The sequence below is a fragment of the Argiope bruennichi genome, chromosome 10 (genome assembly GCF_947563725.1).
Source record: "Argiope bruennichi chromosome 10, qqArgBrue1.1, whole genome shotgun sequence".
NCBI classification, from domain to species: Eukaryota; Metazoa; Arthropoda; class Arachnida; order Araneae; family Araneidae; genus Argiope; species Argiope bruennichi.
The window spans coordinates 43,799,886-43,822,997 of NC_079160.1; the positions used below are offsets into that span (position 1 = coordinate 43,799,886).

The 23,112-nt window shown below is 25.6% G+C and overlaps 1 protein-coding gene across 1 annotated transcript in view; it reads left to right on the top strand.

The window, feature by feature from the left end:
• LOC129987514 (uncharacterized) overlaps positions 1–23,112 on the top strand; it is a 501,789-nt gene that overhangs the window by 469,372 nt on the left and 9,305 nt on the right. The window contains exons 19-43 of the mRNA XM_056095487.1: positions 42–214; positions 642–863; positions 1,430–1,584; positions 2,132–2,263; positions 2,979–3,062; positions 3,181–3,309; positions 4,426–4,548; positions 6,787–6,873; positions 7,225–7,443; positions 8,470–8,739; positions 9,781–9,889; positions 10,654–10,864; positions 11,570–11,626; positions 11,728–11,934; positions 12,029–12,222; positions 12,315–12,537; positions 12,953–13,104; positions 14,495–14,595; positions 14,740–14,926; positions 15,983–16,271; positions 17,033–17,145; positions 18,530–18,639; positions 19,344–19,450; positions 20,324–20,497; positions 21,504–21,889. Of these exons, the coding sequence (XP_055951462.1) occupies positions 42–214; positions 642–863; positions 1,430–1,584; positions 2,132–2,263; positions 2,979–3,062; positions 3,181–3,309; positions 4,426–4,548; positions 6,787–6,873; positions 7,225–7,443; positions 8,470–8,739; positions 9,781–9,889; positions 10,654–10,864; positions 11,570–11,626; positions 11,728–11,934; positions 12,029–12,222; positions 12,315–12,537; positions 12,953–13,104; positions 14,495–14,595; positions 14,740–14,926; positions 15,983–16,271; positions 17,033–17,145; positions 18,530–18,639; positions 19,344–19,450; positions 20,324–20,497; positions 21,504–21,889 (4,214 nt within the window). The remainder of the gene's footprint in view (positions 1–41; positions 215–641; positions 864–1,429; positions 1,585–2,131; positions 2,264–2,978; positions 3,063–3,180; positions 3,310–4,425; positions 4,549–6,786; positions 6,874–7,224; positions 7,444–8,469; positions 8,740–9,780; positions 9,890–10,653; positions 10,865–11,569; positions 11,627–11,727; positions 11,935–12,028; positions 12,223–12,314; positions 12,538–12,952; positions 13,105–14,494; positions 14,596–14,739; positions 14,927–15,982; positions 16,272–17,032; positions 17,146–18,529; positions 18,640–19,343; positions 19,451–20,323; positions 20,498–21,503; positions 21,890–23,112) is intronic.

Below are 23,112 nucleotides of genomic sequence, written 5' to 3' on the forward strand. Positions count from 1 at the left end.
ATTAAGTTTTAATAAATAAATTGGATTTGTTTGCTTCTAAGGTTGAAATGAGTGGATTTATTGTTTATGCTGAGTCTTCAACAACCCTGGAAATTCAGTTCCCAAATCCTGTTGCTTTCATCAAAGGTGGCTATGTACGCTTAATTGGAAGTAATGACAGTATTAAATTGGAAACAAACATAATAACCATGGAAAATACAAGCCAATCTGTAAAGTATGTATTTTTAATTTTTCTATTTTTTTAAAGTGTAAACGATACTAAAAATTTCGACAGAAAATTCCTAATCTTCTTAGAATTGTTTTTTTTAATGGTTGTGTTTTAAAAGGCTTAATCTGATAATCTTAAATGCTATTTTTTTTTTCATTAATATGTTTTTAGAAATAACCATCAAATTTATGAGCTTCTCAATTATTCCTTGGTGCAAATTTGTATTTTAATTCGCCTTTGCTCCATCCCAAATCTAGAAAGAAATTAAAATTAAACAGGTTTCTACATTTGCAAAAATGTATTTATTTAATATTGATAGTTTTTGTTTAAATTTAGTTTGTTTATTGCATACATTGTTTTATACAGTTGAAAAAAATGCCCTCCAAATAGTTGCTTTTCTTAGCTCATAAATGGTATTAAATTTTTGTTGCAGTTACACTTGGAGCTGTTCACCTCTTACTCAAAGACATCTTTCTTGTTTTCAAGAAAACTATCTGGATTCTTTTTCTGCAACAATCACAAATAGTTTTGTCTTGTCAGCTTCACATTTAACTCGAGGATTATCTGCTGTTATTATTAACTCAACTATTCAAGGTCAACAACTAGTTTCAGCATCACAAATAATTGAAATTAGGCCAGCTCAGCATGTGTTAATGTAAGTCCATCTTTTAACTTGATTTAATTTCCATACAACCATTTGCATAAAATATGTTTTAGTATAAACATGATATAGAGTAAAAAGAATGTTTTAATGACTACCATGTTTTCCATGCAAACATTTAACTTCCAGAAGCATTATAAGTAATTATCATGGATTAAAAAAGTCCAAGAGATTTAAATGTTTTTGCTAATGATTTAATTAGTTTTTAATATAAAAAGAAATTCATATTTTATATTCTATTGACTTGCAAACCCTGATTTTGCTGCATTAGTTCATCAAGTTGTTCTTTTTCATTAATCAAATTATTGTTTGTTTTCAATGTAAACAATAAAGTGCACAGAGTAGAAATCATTTATTTTCTCTGTAATAAAATGTTTAAAAATAATTTGTAGCCAGAAGGAAGAATAATTAAAAAATTATTATATTTAATATTCATTCATTTGTTAGAAGAAAAAAATTTTAGCATTAAAAATGCTAATGCATAGTTAATTTTAAAATTTGAGTTGTTAGAGGAAAATAAGAATTTGAAAAATTGACTTTACTTGTTTCATACTTTTCAGTACTACCATTGACTCTGAAGTTGGTTATAATCATCAGATTAATCAAGATTCCAAAATTCGAATGAAAGCTAACTGTCAAAATTGCTCAGGCCATCATGTTGAGTATGAATGGAAAGTGTGGAAAATTGAAGGAGAAATGCATAAAATGCATTATAGTAAGAAAAACAATACATATATCTTATTTATTTTGACTAATTATTCTCAAAAATCATCTTCTGACGTTTTTAGATTTTATAAATAATCTAAAGAAATAAATGTACTATATATCTTACTTAAGAATTTTACATATTTTTTATAATATTTAATCGTAACAAAAAAAGAAAATTTAAAATAAAGGATTAAGTAGTTTGTTCTTTCATATTCATTCATTTGTTAGCCTATGTGTACAGCAAATTTATTGGTATATTTTCTCTCTACATTTAGAAAAGTAATTGGATTCATAACTATGCACGAACACAAAGGTTCATTTATTATTTCAAAATCCAAAATATATCTGTATGCAATTGGTTTTTTTTCTAGAAATTCATTTACGACTTCCTCCAACTCTGCAACCTTTTTTTTTTATATTCGAAATCAAGAAATGTCAAAATAATTACACCATTTGCAAGAAATTAAACTAATAAAGTCTATAGTTATAATAATACTGTCTTAGATTTTCATGTATATATGTTATTATAGCTTAATTTCTTTTTCTTTGTTTAGGTAATTATGAGTGTGTTCAAGCAGATGGTTCCACATTTTTTATTATGTCTCCAAATACCACATTAATTTCTGAAAATAATTCTTACTCCTTTCACAATATCTTTCAAGACAACATAAAAGAATCATACTATGGTGAGTATAGTGCAACAAATCAATGCTGTCTTATCTAAAATGAAATTAGTATAATTTTTAGAGATATTTGCTTTTAAAAATGATTTAAAAAATTGTACTGTTGAAACATAAATTCTACTGTTAGAAAATAGGTGCAAAAAGGAAGAATATAATATAAGCTAAGAATAATGAAATAAATGTGCAGTATGCTTTAATTAAAATCAATTCCTACTTAATTATAATTTTATCTGTAATAATAGTTCTGGAATAATGCTCTTTTTAAAGAATCTTATGATATCAATGAGCAAATTTTGAAATAATTTTATTTGTTTATTTTATTAGATAGCCATATTTTTAACTCAGTATGTTACTACATTATGAATATTAAATTTTATGCCAGTAATATTATATATACAAACCATTGTTTAATATTATATATGCAAAACTTTGATGAATGCTGGTATCAAATATTAATATACTAATGTACGAATACACATAATCTGAATATTTAATTTTTATAGAATAATTAATAGACTTATATTAATACAATCATGAACTATATGAAAAAAGATACATATTATACTTGGTTGTAATATGCTACAGTGGTTGTTACAAATCAATTTGACTATCAGTATGAGCATAAATAAAATAGTTTTTTGGGGAAAAAATTTAAATATATAGTTGATTTGTGAATTTTATTAATTTAATTTTGATTTCATTGATTTTGCAATTCTAGGTTCAACAAATCAACTTATAAGTGAAGATCTTCCACCATTCCCAAATTTACCAGGCTTTCCAGAGGAACTAAATTTTTCACATTGTAAGTACCTTTTAAAAATGTGTTATATATTTTTACTTCATAAATGTACATTATATGTTTCAGTAGTACAGTATCTTTTATTCATTAGAATGCATAAAACAATATTTGTTTCTTGTAGCTCGAAAAAGACTTCGTTCTGTTCGACATTCACCACATGAATCCATGATTGATCCACCTGACTTTACTCCATTTCAGTCTTATCCCTTTGAAGAAAATGCACATTATGATATTAATTCAACATTTTTCAGTAAGCTGGAATATAGTTTGCTTCTCTACTCTATACAATTTTTGATAATGAGTTTATTCTTTTTAATTTAATCTGTGTTTGTAAAATAGTTACCAAAGAACATAATGCACAATTTTATGAAATTGTACTATAATGCACATTTAAACACTATCTTAAAAATATGTAAATTAATGCTGTTGTGCTAAGTATATCAAATAGAAAAATATTGACTAAAATTTATTTTTAAAGACAAAATAATTTAAATCTAATAATTTGGCTGTTTACTAAATTGTTTGTAGTAAAAATACAACTTAAAATTTCAATTTTTCAAAAACCTTGAATTTATTTAAATCAAACTAACTTCCAACAGAGGTATAATATTTCTTTGAATCCCATGTCATATTTAAATTATTTCATGATAAGATGTGCTGTACGTAGTTAAGAAAATTAGCCAAATGCAACATTTTCTATAAGTTGTCATTATGTTGCTCAAAATAAAATAACACAAAACATTATTGTAATTATGGTAAAGGAATATAGATTTGTGGTTTAAAGAATATTATCCTCAAAAGAGGTTAGAACATTCGTTTATAGAAATTAAGTTTTAAAATTTTTCCTTTATAACTATATTGTTTGACATTTGTTTTCTTTTTTGATAATAATTATCAGTGCAGACCAACTTGCTTTTTCTTCATATGTATCAATTTTTTTTCTATAAAGTATTCAAAACCTGAAGGAATTCATTAAAATAATATTTAAATGAAAGTAATTGATTTTAGAGAAATTTTTCCAAAGAATTCAAAAAATATTTTTTTGTTAAAAAGTGTGTGAGGCAATGAAAACCTGCTCAAGCAATGCAAAATGCTCTGCAATATTGTTACAAAATGACACTATACTGCATTCAAAATTGTGGCCAACATTTTGGAAGTTTAAAGCAATATCTTTTACTTATAAGATGTGGATGGAAATTATTTTTTTTCTAAAGTAAATGAATGTAATAATATTTTTTTTAAAAGGGAAATACACATAATAATTTTCATCATCATGTTCTGTTAAAGTTACGCTGAAACTCCCTTATTTGCTTCATTCCAATTTTTCTTATAAGTTTTATTAAACTTTCACTTATTGCTTTTTCAGATCTCAGTTATCCAGATTTCTTACCAGTTTCTCCGCATGGTGATGTATTGGGAGGTCTTGATTATCCTATACCTGAAGAAGGTGCTCCTGGAGAGAGTGGAAGTGCTATTGCTCGAGATCAAAGTACGTTGTTACTATTTTTCACAATTTTAACTATAAAATATCATTTAATATAGTATGTTAGCAAAGATGTTTTCTTTACTTTGCAGTGCTTATTCCAAATTACTTATCTTAATATCAATAAAAAGATCAATTTGTAAACATAATCTTTAAGATTGCTGAGGCATCTAATTGGAAATGGCTTATCTCAATTAGCAGTGCCTCAGCTTTAAGCCTATGGAACTGACACCCAATTTACCCCAAAGATCTGGTCATTCCACATGCCTTATGGAAATTAAATCTTTTGGAATCAAATATTCCCGTGCTAATGTGGAGTGGATGTTATTATAATCATTTGATCATGATCCAAAATAGTTCCTGATTATTGTATACATACTAATGCTCAACTTTCATATTCTAATTTGTAATACTTTTGGAACTTTTATTTGGAATGGTCCATCTCCTTCGTAGCAGTAGTCTTGAGCAGAGTTACATCTTTAAAATACTGTTCTACAAAAGTTCTACTGAGTTCACAGAGCTCATGGAAATTAAATTTATCAGAATCAAAAAACTTCTTGTTGATGTGGATTGATGTTAGAAGAGGAGAATACTATTCTCTTCAATTGAAATAGTTCCCGATTATCATATCATAGCCCTTAATTGTTATAATAGGATCTTTGATTTTTAGAGGCTTTTAATTGTAAATAGTCCATCCCCTTAGCTGCAGTAACCTTGCAGCAGAGTCTTAACTTTCACTTGTGAGTTTGAAATACAATTCAACCGAAAATCTGCCGTACACATAGAACTGGTAGCAATTAAATCTATTGTTATCAAATATCATCTTTGCAAGATTCGGTGGATACTTTGAAAAGATGATTCTCATCATTTGACCACTGTTCAAAAAAGTTGCTCTGTAGATTTAAAATGCAACATCAATCAAATAAAATATTGAAATATTGATGACAAAAATAGATTTAATGTGGATAAAATGAGTAGCTTAAAAGTAACATATTACTGGAAAGAATATTATATTGATTCGCAGTAAAATAAAATTAGAATAAATTAAAAATTCAAAGAAAAGGTGTATTGCTGTTTCATGTAATATAAATATATAACATTGTTGGCATTTGAATATACTAGTATATAGTAACAAATTTAACTAAAGGAGTTCTACACCTTCATTTTGTGATATAAATTATTGAAAAATAATGGACATATAAATATTTTTGAATTATATTCTTTATTACACCATATCAAGAAAACAGAAATATTCTCTGCTTTTAGAATAGCATATCGTAAATTCATATGATATTATATATATGCTTTATAAAACTTTAATTTCAATTAAATCTTTCTTTGTTTTAACGTATCCAGTTAACAGCATATTTCTGTTTTAAAAACTAATGCCTTTTTTGAAAATCCTGATTGCTGTCAAAATGTGTAATTTGTTTAAGTTTTAGCATTTTCATAATATATATTTAAACCGATAATTTTTTAACTTATAAAAAGAAATTCATATAGTCTTATCCAGTAAACTCCATTTCCTTTCCTCAGACAACCAGTGAAACAATTTTGAGATTTCTTGCCAAATTCAGTATTTTACATAATTTTTTCCTCATCCTTTACCCCCCCCCCTCCTTTGTTTGATAAATAAAATAGCAATAATAATAACATATAGATTATCTTTATACAGAATTAAAATTATCATCTTCAATTTATTGAAATTATTTATTCTAGAACTATAGTCTTGGGAAAATATTCATTTTTTTTCCAACACCATAAAGCTGTGTCAATGGTCATTACTATATGTTACCAATTACATATTAAATCAATGTTGTATATAAAGACATATTTAAGATAAATGACTAATAAAGGAGCACCCTTTTAAAGATTATATTGCTTACTATATGTTTGCAGTATCTACAGACATTTAAATTTCCACTCTTTCATAAATTTGAAATTCTTTCATCTAAGTATTAAGTATTAGTTATGGGGTGTTTTTCTCTTACTTGTTATAATTTTGAATGTATTAAAAGTTATTTTTGATTCATTTGATTTACATTTTATTGATTTAGTATATTAAATTGCTTAGTACTATTTACTTATATATCTGCTTTTTATTAGTAGGATTTATTTATCTTGAATATTTGTTTTTGTGATTATTAGTATTTTGCTGATTAAAAGCTTTAAAAAAATATTTTGTGTGTGTGTGTTTTCTGTCTTTCATAGTCTGCCATAAAGAATCATGCTTATTTATAACAGGTTCCCATCGTTTCAAAATATATTTATCTGAAAATGAAGGTCAGATTGAAGAAGGTGCTGGGAAACCTCGTATTGATGGAAGTCATGGTAAATTTAATTCTCATTTAGCAATCACATATTTTTATTACTGTGTTACATTTTGATTGCAGCGAGGCCTACTTTGCTAAATAACATTTTAATGAAAATAAAGCATTGTTTCTTTTCCTTACATATATCTCTATTTATAACATAAACATAACATATATCTCTATATAATGTTTTTAGTTATTTTTAAGAATTGGGTACATTTGATTCTCTCGTAGACATTTGCTGTGGAGGAAAATAAAAAAAGTACTAATTAGTTAAATCCATAATTTTATGGTCTATAATATATTCAACAGTTGATATGTAATAATCTCTTCTTTTTATGTTTTCACTAACAAGCGCTCTATCTTTCAGTTTTTGTTCATGAGACTGACAAAATGGGAGATCCTGTTCGAGATCCAAGATTGCATGAAATACCTACTGTTACTCATCTTCTTAATAGACCCAGAAATCCTTTATTCTTAAGTCGTGACAATACAACTACAGGTTTCAACTCGGAGTATTTCATACTTAAACCTGGAGTGTTACGAGCGGGCCATTCTTATTTGATTGAAGTTATTACTAAAGATAAAAGTAAGAATAAAAACTTGCATATCATTTTAAAATTATTACCTTTTGTCAAATTTAAAATTTGAAACAATTTCTGTGGAAATAGTAATATATTCACTTTAATTACTTTTTAGTAGCTTAAACTTTTAAAATGAATGTTTGAACCAGGAGTTTCCTATCTTTGGCCCAAATAACGTTAGTAGTGGTTGCATTATATTACATTTAATGGTACCTTTTTTGCACAAAATATTTATATGGATATCCAAAATGAATATAAAATGACAAGTTTATTACAACTTTTGTTTTAATATAATGTGCCACACACTCATACATATATTCGTTTTTGACACACTTCTTAAACTGATGTATATAGTTGTAGCCATACTAGCCATATGTTAGAATACTGTGCTCAATAATATTTTCCATTCAATAAAGATGTAATTTTTTAGATATTATTCTCATTTTTTTTTTTCCTGAAAAGAAGATATGAATGTAAATATATTTCTATCAAAACAATAAAATTTTGAATGCCTTTTTACACATTATATCTCAGATCATGTTTTCAGATATGCTATTATATAGGGCATGATTACAACACCAACCTGACTTGTATTTGAAATTAACCAATGTAGAACCCAGAATATTAAAATTGGTTATAAAGAAACTAACATGGTCTTTGCTGTAATATTCATGCTTAATCATTCTTAATAATTGCTATTTTGCATTATTATCCACCATTTACTACAAAGTGTATTTATAGTTCATTATGATGTAAAAGTTTCATTTATATGTGAATAACATAAATTTAAAATATTGTATTCTTTCGCTCCATTGAAGTACATTGAATCTTAATTGTAAAATGTATTTAAGATGCTATAAATATTTTTAATTTGTATATATTTGGTGTACAAAATTTTATAACTGTAAATCATAAATAATTTTTAATATTAAATCTATAAATATTTTTCTTATTTTTTTAAAATTTATTATTTAAAATACTGCAATAAATAAATGTCTTTTCTTTCTACATGTTATAAAATATTGTTTCAGATCATGCTGTCGAAGGGAGTGCAATGGAACTCTTACTGATTAATGCTGGTCCTGCTAATGGTAGATGCACTTTAATGCCAACTCAAGGTTACAGTCTTAATTTTAATTTTCGATTGCATTGTATGGAATGGAAAAGTGACCACCAACCTCTCTACTATGAACTCAGATATTCCCTTACACCTACTGAACTAGGACATTTGATTTATTTTGGATTGAACAGAAATGCAAAATTTGTGCTTCCTTCAGGACTTGATTCAGAATCTTTTAATGGTAAATTTCTGTTTTCATTCTGAAATTACTTTGTTTGCATAATTTGTGTAAAATATAACTTTTAATTCATAATTTTTTCATTTTAAGCTGTATTTTGAGGTTCATAAATGATTTGAAAATTGTCCATTGTTTCAACATTAAGAATTTATTTCAATTTGTTATGCACCATTGTAGTTAATTACTCAAAATATACATATCCATTTATTGACTGCAAATTTATAACAATCAATATTTTTCAATAGTTAAAAATCAAAATAAAAATTTAATTAGAATGAAGAATATGATATTGCAAAAATAGTTCAACCCTTTTTAATTAAGTGCCCTCTTGAGTGGAAGCAGGCACTTAGTGTATAATTTAAATATCCAGAATTTCAAATCTCTGTTCTTTTGAACCATATTAAATTAGCCTTATTATGGGAAACTAAACCTGCGACTTTCATTTTAATATGCGTATAAAAATTCATCATGTATATATTCAAATTATTTCATCCCTAATTTTAGATTTTGCAAGAATAAGGAGGTAATCATATAACCTTAATTATTTAAAAAGTATACTTTTGCTACCAATTTATGGAGTCTTTTTTTCATGAACATTACAGCCACATTAAACTATATTTTTATAAGTTGAATATGGCTGAAATTGTGACCATATCTGAAAAGTAAATAAATAAATAAGAGGTAGAGAGGACTTTTTTGTGTTTGTAGCTTCAATGAAATTTTTTTTTAAAAAAATGCACGTCATTTAGCTGGCTTTCAGCAGGCATTTTATAGGGGCAAGTGAACTTAAAATTTTTAAACAAAACATATTTTTTTTATTAATACATTTGTTTAATTAAATATTTCTAAAATAAGAATAAAAAAAAGAGAATTGTAGAAATGTTAAGAGTGCTTTTAAATTATGATATTTAATGTTTGTTCTTTAAATAAAATAATATTTATGATTTAAACAAAATGTTTTTTTTTAAATTACTTACTTGTTAGTCATTTTAAAAGTAAATTAAACATTTTCATTTCTGTATTATGATTAAATTATTTTTTCAGTGTATTTAAATGTCATCATTCGAAACAATGTAGGCGCCTCCACTAAAGTTTGTTCAATAGTGAGAGAAGTCAAACCCCTTCATTTGAATACTACATTAATACAGTACATGTAAGGATCTCTATATATTTTTATTATTTTTTGTATTAATTTTATATTTGTTTCATCAGTTATTACTTTTTTTTTTTTTTTTTACTTTTTATGCTAGTTTTTAAATTCTAAAAATTATTTTACAAGATAATTAGATTTGTTCTAAATTATTATTTTAATTTTTTATTTGTAAATTACTGGAGAAAATGTTGAACTGCTTTATTCTGTACAAAAATAGATTAACATATTGACTGCCATGCTTATTTCTGGCAATATAATTTATATGGTCCCACTTGTCACTGGTGACCCCATGGCAATCAAGTGTTAGCAGAGCTTTTGTTTCTAATGTTTAAAAAATTTTTAAAGCTATGTCTTTTTTTTTTTTTTTTTGTTTAAAATAATACTACTTTATTTTAATTCTTTTATGTCTGGAACTTTAATTAATGGGGAATTATGTCTGGAACTTTATCTTTAATTAATGGGGAATGATTTAAAAATAAAGATTGTTTCATTATAATTTATTCATTTTGCATTAAATAAATTATCATTATATTCAATGTAACAAACTTCAAAATTTTGTTTCGATAATTTATTAATTTTTATTAAATTCTCTATCTTATATAGTAATTGCATATATTCAAAACAGATGGATATAATAGACAATTCAAACGAATGGTAGATCAAATCAAATTTTAGCAATTTTTATTGAAATTCGTTTCTTATCATTGAAAAATGTTTTAATTTTTTAAAATTATTATATTTAATTTTGAAATATCTTTCCTTAGATATAACGAAACATTTCACCCTCAGTCTCAACTAGCCAAATATTTGGGAGAAAAACAAAACCAAGCTCTTCTGCATCAAATTCATGTTTTATCATCATCCCTCAATAATCAAGATTTAATTAAAAGTGCAAATAAAAAGGATAAAATTTTAAAAGAACAAATTAGATTTCGATTTTTAGAAGCCATTGAACATTTGAAGATTTTGAGCAAGGTAAGAAAATTTTTGAATAATATGAATATATATACAGTCCTTAATTATTCCAGTCAAAAATGCTATATTAGTACGATATAATTGTAGAGCAATGCTAAAATGGCAACCATGCTTTTATTGAATCTAACAGCTATTAGATATATGTAGTTAATAATACCTTTGTATTATGAGAAAAATCTCCACTGATATTTGTACTGTCTTGAGTGTTTGTGTTATATATTGTTTGATGTTTCTTATTGGCTGTAATAGAGCATTCATGTATTTTGAATAATTCTGTATCAAGATGAACATATTATTTTATAACTGATCTGTTAATGAATTTATTTTTGTTAGCTATATCTGATCTACTTTTAGATTTGTTCTGTATTTATGTTTGTATTTGAACAAAACTTTTTCAGATGTATAAAGCCATATGATTTGGCTTGTCCAAAATTGACAGGAATCACTGTAGAAGTTTGATTTCTCCAAACATTCGAAATAAGAAAATTTGGATTTGTGTTTAACATTATAATACTCACTAAAATTCGAATTTGTTGATAGTTTGATTTTCAAACTTTCTAATTATTCAAATTCGCTTTAATTTAAGTTTAGCATTATTAACCTTAGCATTATTTTAAAGTTTACTATAAATTTTTGTTTCTTATATTTCTTTCAGTTATGCTTCATTCTTAACATTTTATAAATAATTTCAATTTTCTGAAACAGGTAGAAGCTGTACAAATTCTCTCATGTTTGAGTGAAATCATTACAGATACATCAGAGGTAATTTAGACATCTGTATTCTTTCTGAAAATTTCAATTTCTACAAGTTCTACCTTTTAACTTTAATGCATATGCTATATTTTATTTTTGTTACTTTTCAGATTACAATGTTTGAGCTTCAGAAAGTTTACAACATCTACACTAAGTTACAGAATCTTAAATCTGAGTTGTATGGCTTTACATCTGAGGTCCTGCAACATGAATTTTTGGTTCTTTTATCAAAACTGATGTTTGCGTCTCATTCTGTTTATTTAAGAAATGAAGAATTGATCAGAATAGGGCGTCAACAACTTGCTGAAGAAATTAAGGTTTGTTATTTGTCAATATTGCACAAGTAAGAATATTAGAATTAATTTTTTAATTTGAAAAAATTAATATCCCTTTCCTTTTTTTTTTAATCAGGATTTGATGAAACTTAGATTGAAAATTGAAGAGCCACTTATCATAGAAGTCCCTCACATTTTTATATGTGGTCTTTATCTTTTAAATGTGGAACAGAAACTTGGATTGAATGCTTTCCAAATACCTTTAAAATTGACTGAGGTTCAATTTCTTGGTGGCTTTAATTCTACTTTTAATAATAAAAGAATAAAAAGGTAAAAGTCAAAATATTTTTGATGCATAAAATTCAAACTAAGAAATTTTTTTCTAAAGTTTTTTTTAAAATTTTATTTATTTATTTTTTCAGATGTTCTTCAGATGGTTGCAAAGACGATGATAGCTGTATAGCTCTGATTGCTCAAGAATTTGACTATGTTTCTATGCCTCATTATTTAAATTTCGCCCAACTTTTACCTACCAAAAAAACGTCCATTTTACTTTCTGTTTTATCTTGTGACAAATTAAAGAACTTTGACAGCACAGCTAATTTAAATTTCAGTGTTCGATTTTCCCGCAATCATGAAAATGAAGTAAGTTTTTATTATTGGTTTATTTATGAATAAGCTTTTTAATAAATAGTTTAGTTTAATAATTAATTTAATTTAGTCCTAGTTTCTAATTTAGAGAATTGGGGAATTACCTTATTGAAAAAATTACCTAGAATTTTAAAAATCAGTTACTTTTTGTTTTTATTCTAAATGAACTATTTAACATGTTTATATAGAAAATGTTTAAGCGTAATATGGGCAATTTTTTTAAAGCAATAACAACTTTTTTTTTATCATCCAAATCTACTTGACTGTTGGTAGGTTTGTCGTAAATCTTAAGGTGGTAAAAATAATTTGTACAATCATACTTTATGTTTTAAAATTATTATTTTAAAAAACTATTTTGCTTGTTGTATATAAATAAAATAGCTATTTATATTTAACCATTTTCATGTAGATGACAAATAGAGCTTTACTGTCAATGCATCATACGAACTTTCATCAGATAAATATAACTGATGATGACATCAATCATTCTTATTTATTCCATGTGAAAATGGATTCCGGAATAAATGGAAGTGAAAATTTTCAATTAGAAGCATTATTTAGGTAAGAAATTAATAGAGGCATCACTTTTAGAAATTATTAAGTATTCAATTATTTTGTATCACTGAAATATTCTAATTTCTTTTTTTAATTGATTCATGTTAATTTTAAGTGTAAATTTTTTTTCAATAAATAAAAATTCTGTGATTATTCTGAACTTTGATTGAAAAAAGGTCAATATCCAGATTTATTAATTTTGACACCTGCTGTTTAAAAAGAATGAAAAGGAGAGCCAATGTCCCCACCTTTGTAAATACCATTTAACATTTTTTTTTTTTTGAAATAATCAATATCAAGAAATTATTTTAATATGTTCCGTGTGCACTATAGACTTTATAAACATTTCTTTATGGCCAGGATATTGTCCATTTTTCTACCAAGGAATAAAAGTATTATATTAGCAAAACCGTATATCATGATACTACATATCATATTGATTCATTTATTGAACATATTGTAATCATAAGTGTGGTGACATGTTCTTCTCCAAAGTATATTACTTGAAGAAATTTTCTCCTCACAAGAATAGTTTTTAATCAGAAATTAATGCTTGTCGAATCAGCCCGAAACCTTGTCTCAACCTGCACATTTACTATCAGGTGAGCAAAGTTTCAGGTGTATTTGATGAGCATTAGAATCTTCATAAAGAATAGAAGAATCTGAAGATGAAGAATGCAAACATGGAATATATTGTTTCTGATGATTCTCAAGAAGAGACAAATCTTTCAATATCCATCAATTCATTTAATGGATACTCCTCCTGATGAATACAAGAATCTGAAGAAATTCCAAATGTTTCAGAATATGATGATAGCAATAATTGAAACTAAACATCCATCATGCTTAAAAATCTTTAATATCTTGTATTAAATTATTACACTGCAGCCTTTCAGAAGATAGTATTACTTCAAGTACACTTCTAGCAGCTTTAATATTCATCAGTATTTGGGCATGTTCTAACCACCTGAAGATTTGTCTCAACCTGGTAATATTTAATAGGTGAGCAAAGTTTCAGGTGCCTAGAGTTTGCTCACCACAACTTGCTGCATTCTTCAATTTTGTGTTCTTGATTATACTTTCATGCTGTTCTAAAAAGAATTGAAAGTTTTAAATATGAGTGCTATGTATACAGTAAATTTATCTTACTAACATATATTTATATATAATCGAATTAAGTACTTGCAACAATAATTTGATTTGTTTTCTATTTCATTATTATTCCATGTGAAATCTTGTAAAAATGTATATTAAATTTAAAATTAACTGTGACTGTAATTTTAATGATAAAATATTTCTGTTCTATTATTCTTTTCATGAATATATTGGCTTTGATAAATTTCTTTAAATATATAGTTAAAAAAAATGTTATTTTTCATTTTACAATAAAAACCAGGCATGGAAATTGGCCTACACCCAAGAAATACAGCTGGAAACAGAAATTTGTTACTAATGCTGAAGAGCACAGTTTTTTCATCTCCCAAGATCATATTAAAGGTAATTTTAACCCAATCCTCTACTATGACAAAATATATAATTTATAATCTATTGATATGCATATTTATTTATTTATTTTGCATTTTTAACATTTGAAAAATGTAATGATCATTTAACATTTAATAATTATTTCAATACTTTTAGTGCCTGGTATATATTACTTTGCTGTATACCCTCAAGTTGAGAACAAACATGTTAAATCCAATGAAATACTCACTGCATATAGTATTTTCATTTGGAAAGAAGTCTGTCTTGGAAAATCAAGAGGAATATGGTCAACTCAGAATTGCTTCTCTTCTGAAACTTCTAATTATGTTTGGTCTGATTGCAAGTAAGCTTACTGAAGATCATTTTTTTCTGTCTATTAAAGAAATAAAGCAAACTGCCTAAAATATATTTTTTTGTTCACTTTAAATTTTTATCATCATTTCAAATATAGTAGATTTGCTTATATTATTAGCTGTTTAGAATTACTGAAAAATATATGTGATGTCATATAATTATTAAAATTAATTTGTTTTAGATCATTATTTGTATTTTTCATTTATTATTGATTGCAATATGAGCAAAATGATATTTATATGCATAATTAATGCAATTGTGTTCTTTAGTTGAATATTAAATTATAAGTTATTCTTTGTATTTATGTTCCTATGTTTTTATTTTTTTTAAATAATAATTTTGTTTGTAACTCCTTGTGATCTATATTATCAGAGAATTTCAACTTTCTTACTGTATATCATTTAAAACTGTAGATTTAAATCATCATAGGGTTAGATGCTGCATTGATTTTGGGGCCCACAGCCCTGTTAGGAAACAATATTTCTTTATTGACTGTATTCCCAATAAATTTGCACAGCATGATTAATCTCTTTAAATATTTTCAAATTTGGATTAATTTTTTTTAAAAAAAGTTTCTAAAAAGTTAGTCAAACCTTGACCCAAAATCATGTTGTTGAAAAAAACAATAGAAGAAAGAAAAGAGATTGTACGCATTCATTTCTTCAGATTTGATTCAAACTATTTTTTTTTCTAAGGAATTTGAGATAATAATTTCAAAACGCTGTACTTTTTCTTAGTAATTTTGAATCACTTTAAGGGTAATAGTCTTTGTATTTGACATGCCCCACAAAGAATAGACTGTACTCTATTGCAGGGCTTCTAAATCGTGGGACCTACTTAATAGTAATCAGTGCAATAAATTAAATGCCACCCTCATCAAATAAGCACAGAAGTATGATTTAATTTTTTTTATGGATATGTATTATCAATTTTGTTACTTCCCATGTGCATACTACTTTAAAGGTATAAAAAGCATGAATATTTCTTATAGATTTTCTTGAAAAATATTTTTAGATTTAACAACTTTGTTTATTGATTCTTTCAGGTGCTCTGCTTTAGAAATTACTGCATATTCAATTCCATTCACAGTCAACACTTTTCAAGTACCCCTGAAAGACTTGATGGAACCATATTTCAATTTTGTGCCTATTGTCATTTTTATAGCGATTTTACTTGTCTATTTTATTCTGCTGGTTTTGAACTTTTATAAAGATAAAATGAAGAATATAAGTTGTTCACCTGTGCCTTTGATTGATAACAATAACAAACACAAGCAGATGTACCTTGTATGTGTAAAGACAGGGATGTATTATTCAGCTGGAACAACAGCTTCAGTAAGATTTTATCACACTTTTATTCAGTTATTATTTTTTTGTAAGATAATTATAGATTGATATATTATCTGTAAACTGTGTGATGCTAATATGACAGGTAATTACTTTTTTGGGCTATGGGTGCTCATTTAAAAAAAAAGGGATTTTTTCAAAATTTTAAAGAAGAATTTTTTCAAAAAATTTTCTTAATAACTAAAGAGAATATTATTATACAAAACTATGTTCCCATCACTTTGAAATTTTAAAAAAAAATCATTTTCACCAGTATCTGTTTTTTCAAATATAATAAAATATATTTAAAAATATTTAGCAACATTATTAAATATATTTTGCAACAATTATTTATTCATTTTTTTAGGTACAATGCTCATAATGTGCATGTTGCAATGCTAATAAATAAATTTATTTTGTGTGAATGTTATCATTGCTGTAATAATAATAATAAAAAAAAATCTTTACAAATAAAATAATGTTCTAAGAAGATTGGAAATCTTATAGACTTTATTAATAAGATTTTTTTTTTAAATTCAAAACAAAAAATGCTTTTCTGACATGATAATGCTTATTGATTGGCATACTTTCTATAGTTGTCTGATGTAAAATATTTTGCACTCAAAAAGTAATGGTTGATGCAATGAAGACAGACAGGAGTCATTCTTTTTACACTATGACTTTTTAAGATTAAAATTTCGAAATTTTTCTCATAATCTTTGTCTAAAAAAATTAAAAATATAATCACTAAACATGGCGTATTTTTTTAGGTTTTTATTGTCTTGCATGGTACAAAAGGAATGACTGAAACAAGGCAACTGATTGATTCAAAAGCTGAAAAATATTATTTTCAAAAGGGAGCCATTGATTTATTTTTGATGAGGTATGATATAATTGCTTAAAATTGCTGTGTTCTTAAATTAGTATTTAGTATATGAGACATGATATTTCCTTTTCTAAATATTTGCCAAATGTTAATAATTTAAAAATAAAATGATATAAATGACTTGCTATGGAATCGATTTTGATAACAGAAATGAAATTTATTTAACAGTGTTAAAAAATACCAATTTGAAGCTTCAAATTACAAAAAAAAAAAAAAAAAAAAAAAAAAAAAATATGTTTTTAAGAAAAAAACAAGGAATACTTTAATTTATCCATTTGTTTTTGTCATATTCTTACAATGTTTTTATTGGTTGTCATTACTCTATTATCTATTCATGTGCATTGTTTACTATTTCATACATCTACATGATACCATTTATTTTCATACCATATTGAATGGACACACAAACAATATTCTACAGCCCAATAGAATGATTTGAATTGCTAAATCGTCTATCATACAAAATATTTTTAAATTTCACTTCTCTAAAGAAAAAATATCTGTATATGTTCATAAATTTGCACTTATACATTGGCATTACTTTTTAACATTTAAAAAAGAGTTTACTCATTTTTATTTTTGTTTTGAAATTTAGCAATATGCTGAAAATATATAAAATGTACGAATTGTTTATTATAATAGAGATCTTTTAAAGGAGTTGTTTAAATCCATTACTCTTTTACTCACTCTCTTAAATTATTCATATTATTAATGGAAGAATGCTTTTCTATGAGATATTTTAGGTGAGTTTTAATTATAGTCTTTAAAATTTGTTGTGTGCATTTAACTCTTGCATAGAAAGTGATGCAGATCATGAAAAAATATCAACCATTGAAAGGGACGTGAAGATCATGCTTACCAATCTACACCTCTAAAACAGATTTTTTTAGAGTTATAGCTGTCACATCGTTAAAGTTGTGGTATTTAGATTTTGAGGATTGTAAAGAAAAACTGACGATATGTGTGACTCATAAAGTAAAGTCAATGTATTTTAATCTAATCAAGTGTGGTGAAAAATAATTAAAGGCATGAATAAATTTAATTTGTCATGCTTATATTGGCTATAAATATTTAGAATGTATAAAGGTTGATCTTAGGTAGGATGAGATCAGTTTATTCATTATAGATATTAAAAAATGCATACTTTTTTATCTCATTTATACTAAAGTGCACGTTTTCTAGAAAATATTCTTCATACAAGATTTAACATGATATATAAGCATGCTTGGTTACTCATTAAAAAACATTTGAATTTAGTGTTTTGATGATAATGCACATTTGTTATTTTTGATAATGTTGCATAAATTTGAATCTGTAAGTGATTATGTAACTTAAGTTTATTTTCATTTAAAATTTATTTCTCTACATTTTTCTCTTTTAGCACTGAAAAGAATCTTGGCCCTCTAACAAAGTTAGAAGTATGGCACAATAATCACGGTCCATCCCCCTCATGGTATTTAAAAGAAATTATCATTAAAGATCTGAAAACAGGTATTCATTTTTCATTTTATGAAAAACTATAAAACTATCTTTGCATCTTTCAGTTTTTTAAATAATGTATTGAAAAAGTTTATAATGTTTATAAAAAAATATTGCTTTTTAAAATATCTACATAATACTTTTGAAATTGAGAAAGTACTAGGTAATGGGATACAAATAATAATTTAATTTTGTCCCTAATTATATTTTACTTTTTTTGGTAGCAGTTTAACTGAACTGTATTACAAATTTATATTTTTGGAACTTTTTAAATTTGATATATTTTTTTACTATAATATGCGTAAAATATTTTTAACCTGAATTCAAAGAATTTTTATTAAAAAAATTAATAAGTAACTACAGGTTTTATTCAATTAATTCAATTTTATTGAAATATTAAGTTTCAACTTATTTTTTAAAATTATTTTCGTTACATTTTTAAAAATTTCATTTCTAATAATTTATGAGCCACAAAAAATCTGCAATGTGGGCAATCAGCTTTTTAGTAATTCTACTGTTAAATGGGCTATATTATATTTTTGAAAGTAAATTCAGCATTAGAACCTGTTTATTTATAATTACATGCATACTTTGAAAGATTATTGTTAATTTAAAAGACTATCCTCCTTAAATATCTAAAATTTAGTGTTTTATTTAGATATTTTTTGAGGTTATACTTATTGCCAATTCTTTAACTGATATAAATTTTCTTTTAGGTTTTAGCTACGATTTTGAATGTTACAAATGGCTTTCAGCTGAAAAAGGTGATGGACAAATTGAAAGAGAGCTAACACTTCTGGAAAGAAAACCATCGTTTTGTTCAGTATGTTTTTCTATCTTAAATTTTAAAATATTTACTTTTCTGAATTTAATGCTTTTTTTTTTTGTTTAATCTGCAAGTACTAAATTTTATTAATTGTCATAATCAAGACGGACTATAAAATAAGCAACAAAATAAGCCTAAGGGACCTAGAAATGTATGCATATTCTTTTCCTTTATATTTTGATTACTGATACACTAGATTGATTCAAACATAAATTAAATGCTAAAACATTATTCTAATATTTTTATTTCTTTAATTAGTTTTATATCACGTTGTTTAAAAATTATATATATATATATTATTTCTATATATTTAAAAATATCTGATTCTGTAATTATATAGTATTCAAATTGTGCTCAAAAGTTTTATACTATTTTCTATAAAATGTCTTTAACTCTTCAATTTCTATAAATCTGGATTTTTTTTTAATAAGAAGAATACTGAAATCAACTGTCATGAAAGGGTCCAATAATCAAATGTTTTGTCAGATTATCTGAATTTGCTGCATAAAACTGCTTAAGATCAAGATCAATAAAAAAAATATTATGTATAGGCAGTTAAGAGATTCAAAAATACGCTCCCTTGAATTTTCACTGCTTAGGAAGTCCCTAAAGGCCTTAGTTTGCCCTGCTCATATTGCCCATATTCATAAATATATAATTTGGTAGGTATTTAAATGGAAACAACTGAATCTAATTTCATTACAAATAATAAAGTTATTTTATGAACAATATTATTATGAATAATATAGTTATTTTATCAAATTTGGCCTTATTATATTATATAAAGTTTTTTTTTTTTTAAATTCTAGCTTGTATTATTAAAAGTTATTTGCTTTACTTTTAATTCCTTATTTGTTTTATCATTTTCAGATATTTTGGGATAGTTTTGTAAATTTAATTCATGACTTCAATATGTGGAATTCTGTGATTTGTGAATCTCCCACATCTTTTTTCACTGGAGTTCAGAGGCTTAGTTGCTGTTTATGTTTCTATTTGAACTGCTCCCTGCTTTTTGCTGTGTTATTGGAACAGATATTTGAAAAAGTAATGAATTTTATAGTTCTTCAAAATATATGTACTTTAAACAAACATTATATACAATCTTTATTCAATTCATGATGCCTTTTCATTTAGGGAGGTGAGAATCTGTCCTAGCATCAACAAAATTATTTTTTTATGACTCACAAGGCCAGAATATATAAAATGAAGAATCAAATAGCATAACAATATGCAGCCAATTAAATTTAAAATGTTGAAGAATCTGAAAGACAGTAAAACTCTTAAAACTCTTTTTTAACCTCAGAATGTTTCTTTTTAATGCACAGTTTAAGGTGGCATTATTTATGTTAATTCTATTCTATATGTAATCTCTGTTTATAGTCATATAGTAATTAAAAAAACTATTTATAAATATTGTAAAATAATTGTTGATGTTTGAAAAATAAGTTTTGCTAACTCTATACTAATTTACTTATCTCTTTGGCTATCAATGATTCATCAAAAATATTGGTTGCATTTAATTTCAGTTAAATTGCTTATTCCTTGTTTAATTTTCATGCTTCCTTCCACAAAAAATTTTTAAGCATCAAATTATTAAAGACATTAAAGCTGTGATATATCAATACCTTACACCTACTCTATTTATTGTGTACCTAAGTCGTCCCAAGGAAACACAATCCTATAATATATTAATGCCATCAAAATTCTTACTATCTGGATAATTGATCTTCAAATTGCACATTATTTTTGGCAGTACTGAAACTCTAATATCTAAAACATGGGGATTGTCAAAATCTTGAGTTCAAATTTTTTTACGATTACTATACTTTCTCTCTGCTACGTTTACAAGAAAGTAAAAATGATAGGCACAATGGCACAATATTTTATTTTACTAATTGATTTATTAATGCAGCTTCAAATTAAAGAGTAAGCATTTTGTTAGCAAAGAATTTTTTTAATTAATAGTTGTTTTCCTCCACTTAAGTATGCATTTTATGAAATCTTATGGCAATAACATTACTTTATAATATTAACATTTTTTTTTTTCTAGCAACCTGTGCAGGAAAATGTTTTACCACATATTTCTGAAAGTACTTTCCCTCTTTGCCTGTCAGTATCAGCAGCTGCAACATTGCCCCAAATTATACTCACACTTCTCTTCCGATTCTCAAAAATGCCATCTGTAAATGTAGATCCAAAATTCAACAAGGTATTTTGTTTCCTATCCCTGCATCATTTGTATTGTTGGCTGCGACAAAAACGGTCCAATTCGAGTCATTCATCTGACAGATCTGCTAGTTCATTGGGCGAGAGTGATAGTTTTTATAGTAGTTTTGAAGAAAGCAGCATTATGTCCATCCCTGAACTTATGGAAGAGAGCTTTTCTACTGAGGGAAAAGATGAGTTTCCTACCTCAGTATCATCAATGAGTATTAAGTATGTGAATTTTTTGTTAATTTCATTTGGTCGATGTAGGCTTAAAAAATATAGATTTTTATCAATTTTTACTTGTTTATTTATTTTTTGTTTTGTTAACAAATTAAGCCAATTAAATAAGATCTTATGGATTTAATCACATTTTGTTAAAAATTTTCCGCTTGCAACCTTAAATGTTTATAAATTTAGCATAATCATATCGATGCTTAAGAATTCTTTTTTTTATTTATAACTAATTGATAAGAGAAGAAGTGGTTAAAATCCACAATATTTTTACTATACCGAGGGGGAAAAACATATCAGACTATAATTTATTTCAAAAAATAACATATAAAAGAATTCCAATTTAAACTCACCCAGGAACATTCCTGTCTTGACAAAAAAGATGTGAACCCCATGCCCTTCTTCTTGTATACAGTAGACCACCCTGCTACAAGTGAACAAATCAGTATCGACAGGATAAGAACCCCATACCATGTGGAAAATGACTTCCAAATGCTTCCTTATAAGTAGAACAGGAAATTTTACAAATGTAGATTGAAAATAAAGCATTGGTCAATTCTTGATTTCAAAATTGTTAACATTAAATTATGTATGATCAGATTAAATAATTTTTTCTTTGTATGTGTGAATATGTCAGATTGGACCTAAAAAGTTTGATAATATAAAAGTATAACAACATTAACTGCAAATAAATTAAATGACAGTGTATGAGTAAAAAGCAAGATGAAAATGTAGACTATATTAAGCCCTACTTAGGCCTTTAAATAATGAATATTTTTCCTAAACTCCCAAAAATAAATATTTTTTATTTCGTTAAATTTTATTCGCAAATTAATGCTTTGTAATTTTATTTTATTTTATTATTACAGTTATTTAAAAAAACTACTAGATATTATATATAAATATAAACTATATATTATATAAAAATCAGTAAAAAATATCTAGTTTTGATGGGAGATGGGGGCACATATGTTATTATACAAGGGCCATTAAAGAGTTCAATATGAACAATAATATTAATTTTGAAGCCGTAAATATTAATAATTTTTGTTGTTGTTGTTTTCAGTAGAATAAATAAGTTATTCTAACTTTATAACTTTGAATTGAATTACAGTATTTACCTTGTCCCAGTTTTTATTATAATTTTTCCTTTAAAACTGGCTGTTTTTTTAAACATTTCATTATATAATAAAGAAAGATTTAAATTTCTTTGCAAATGC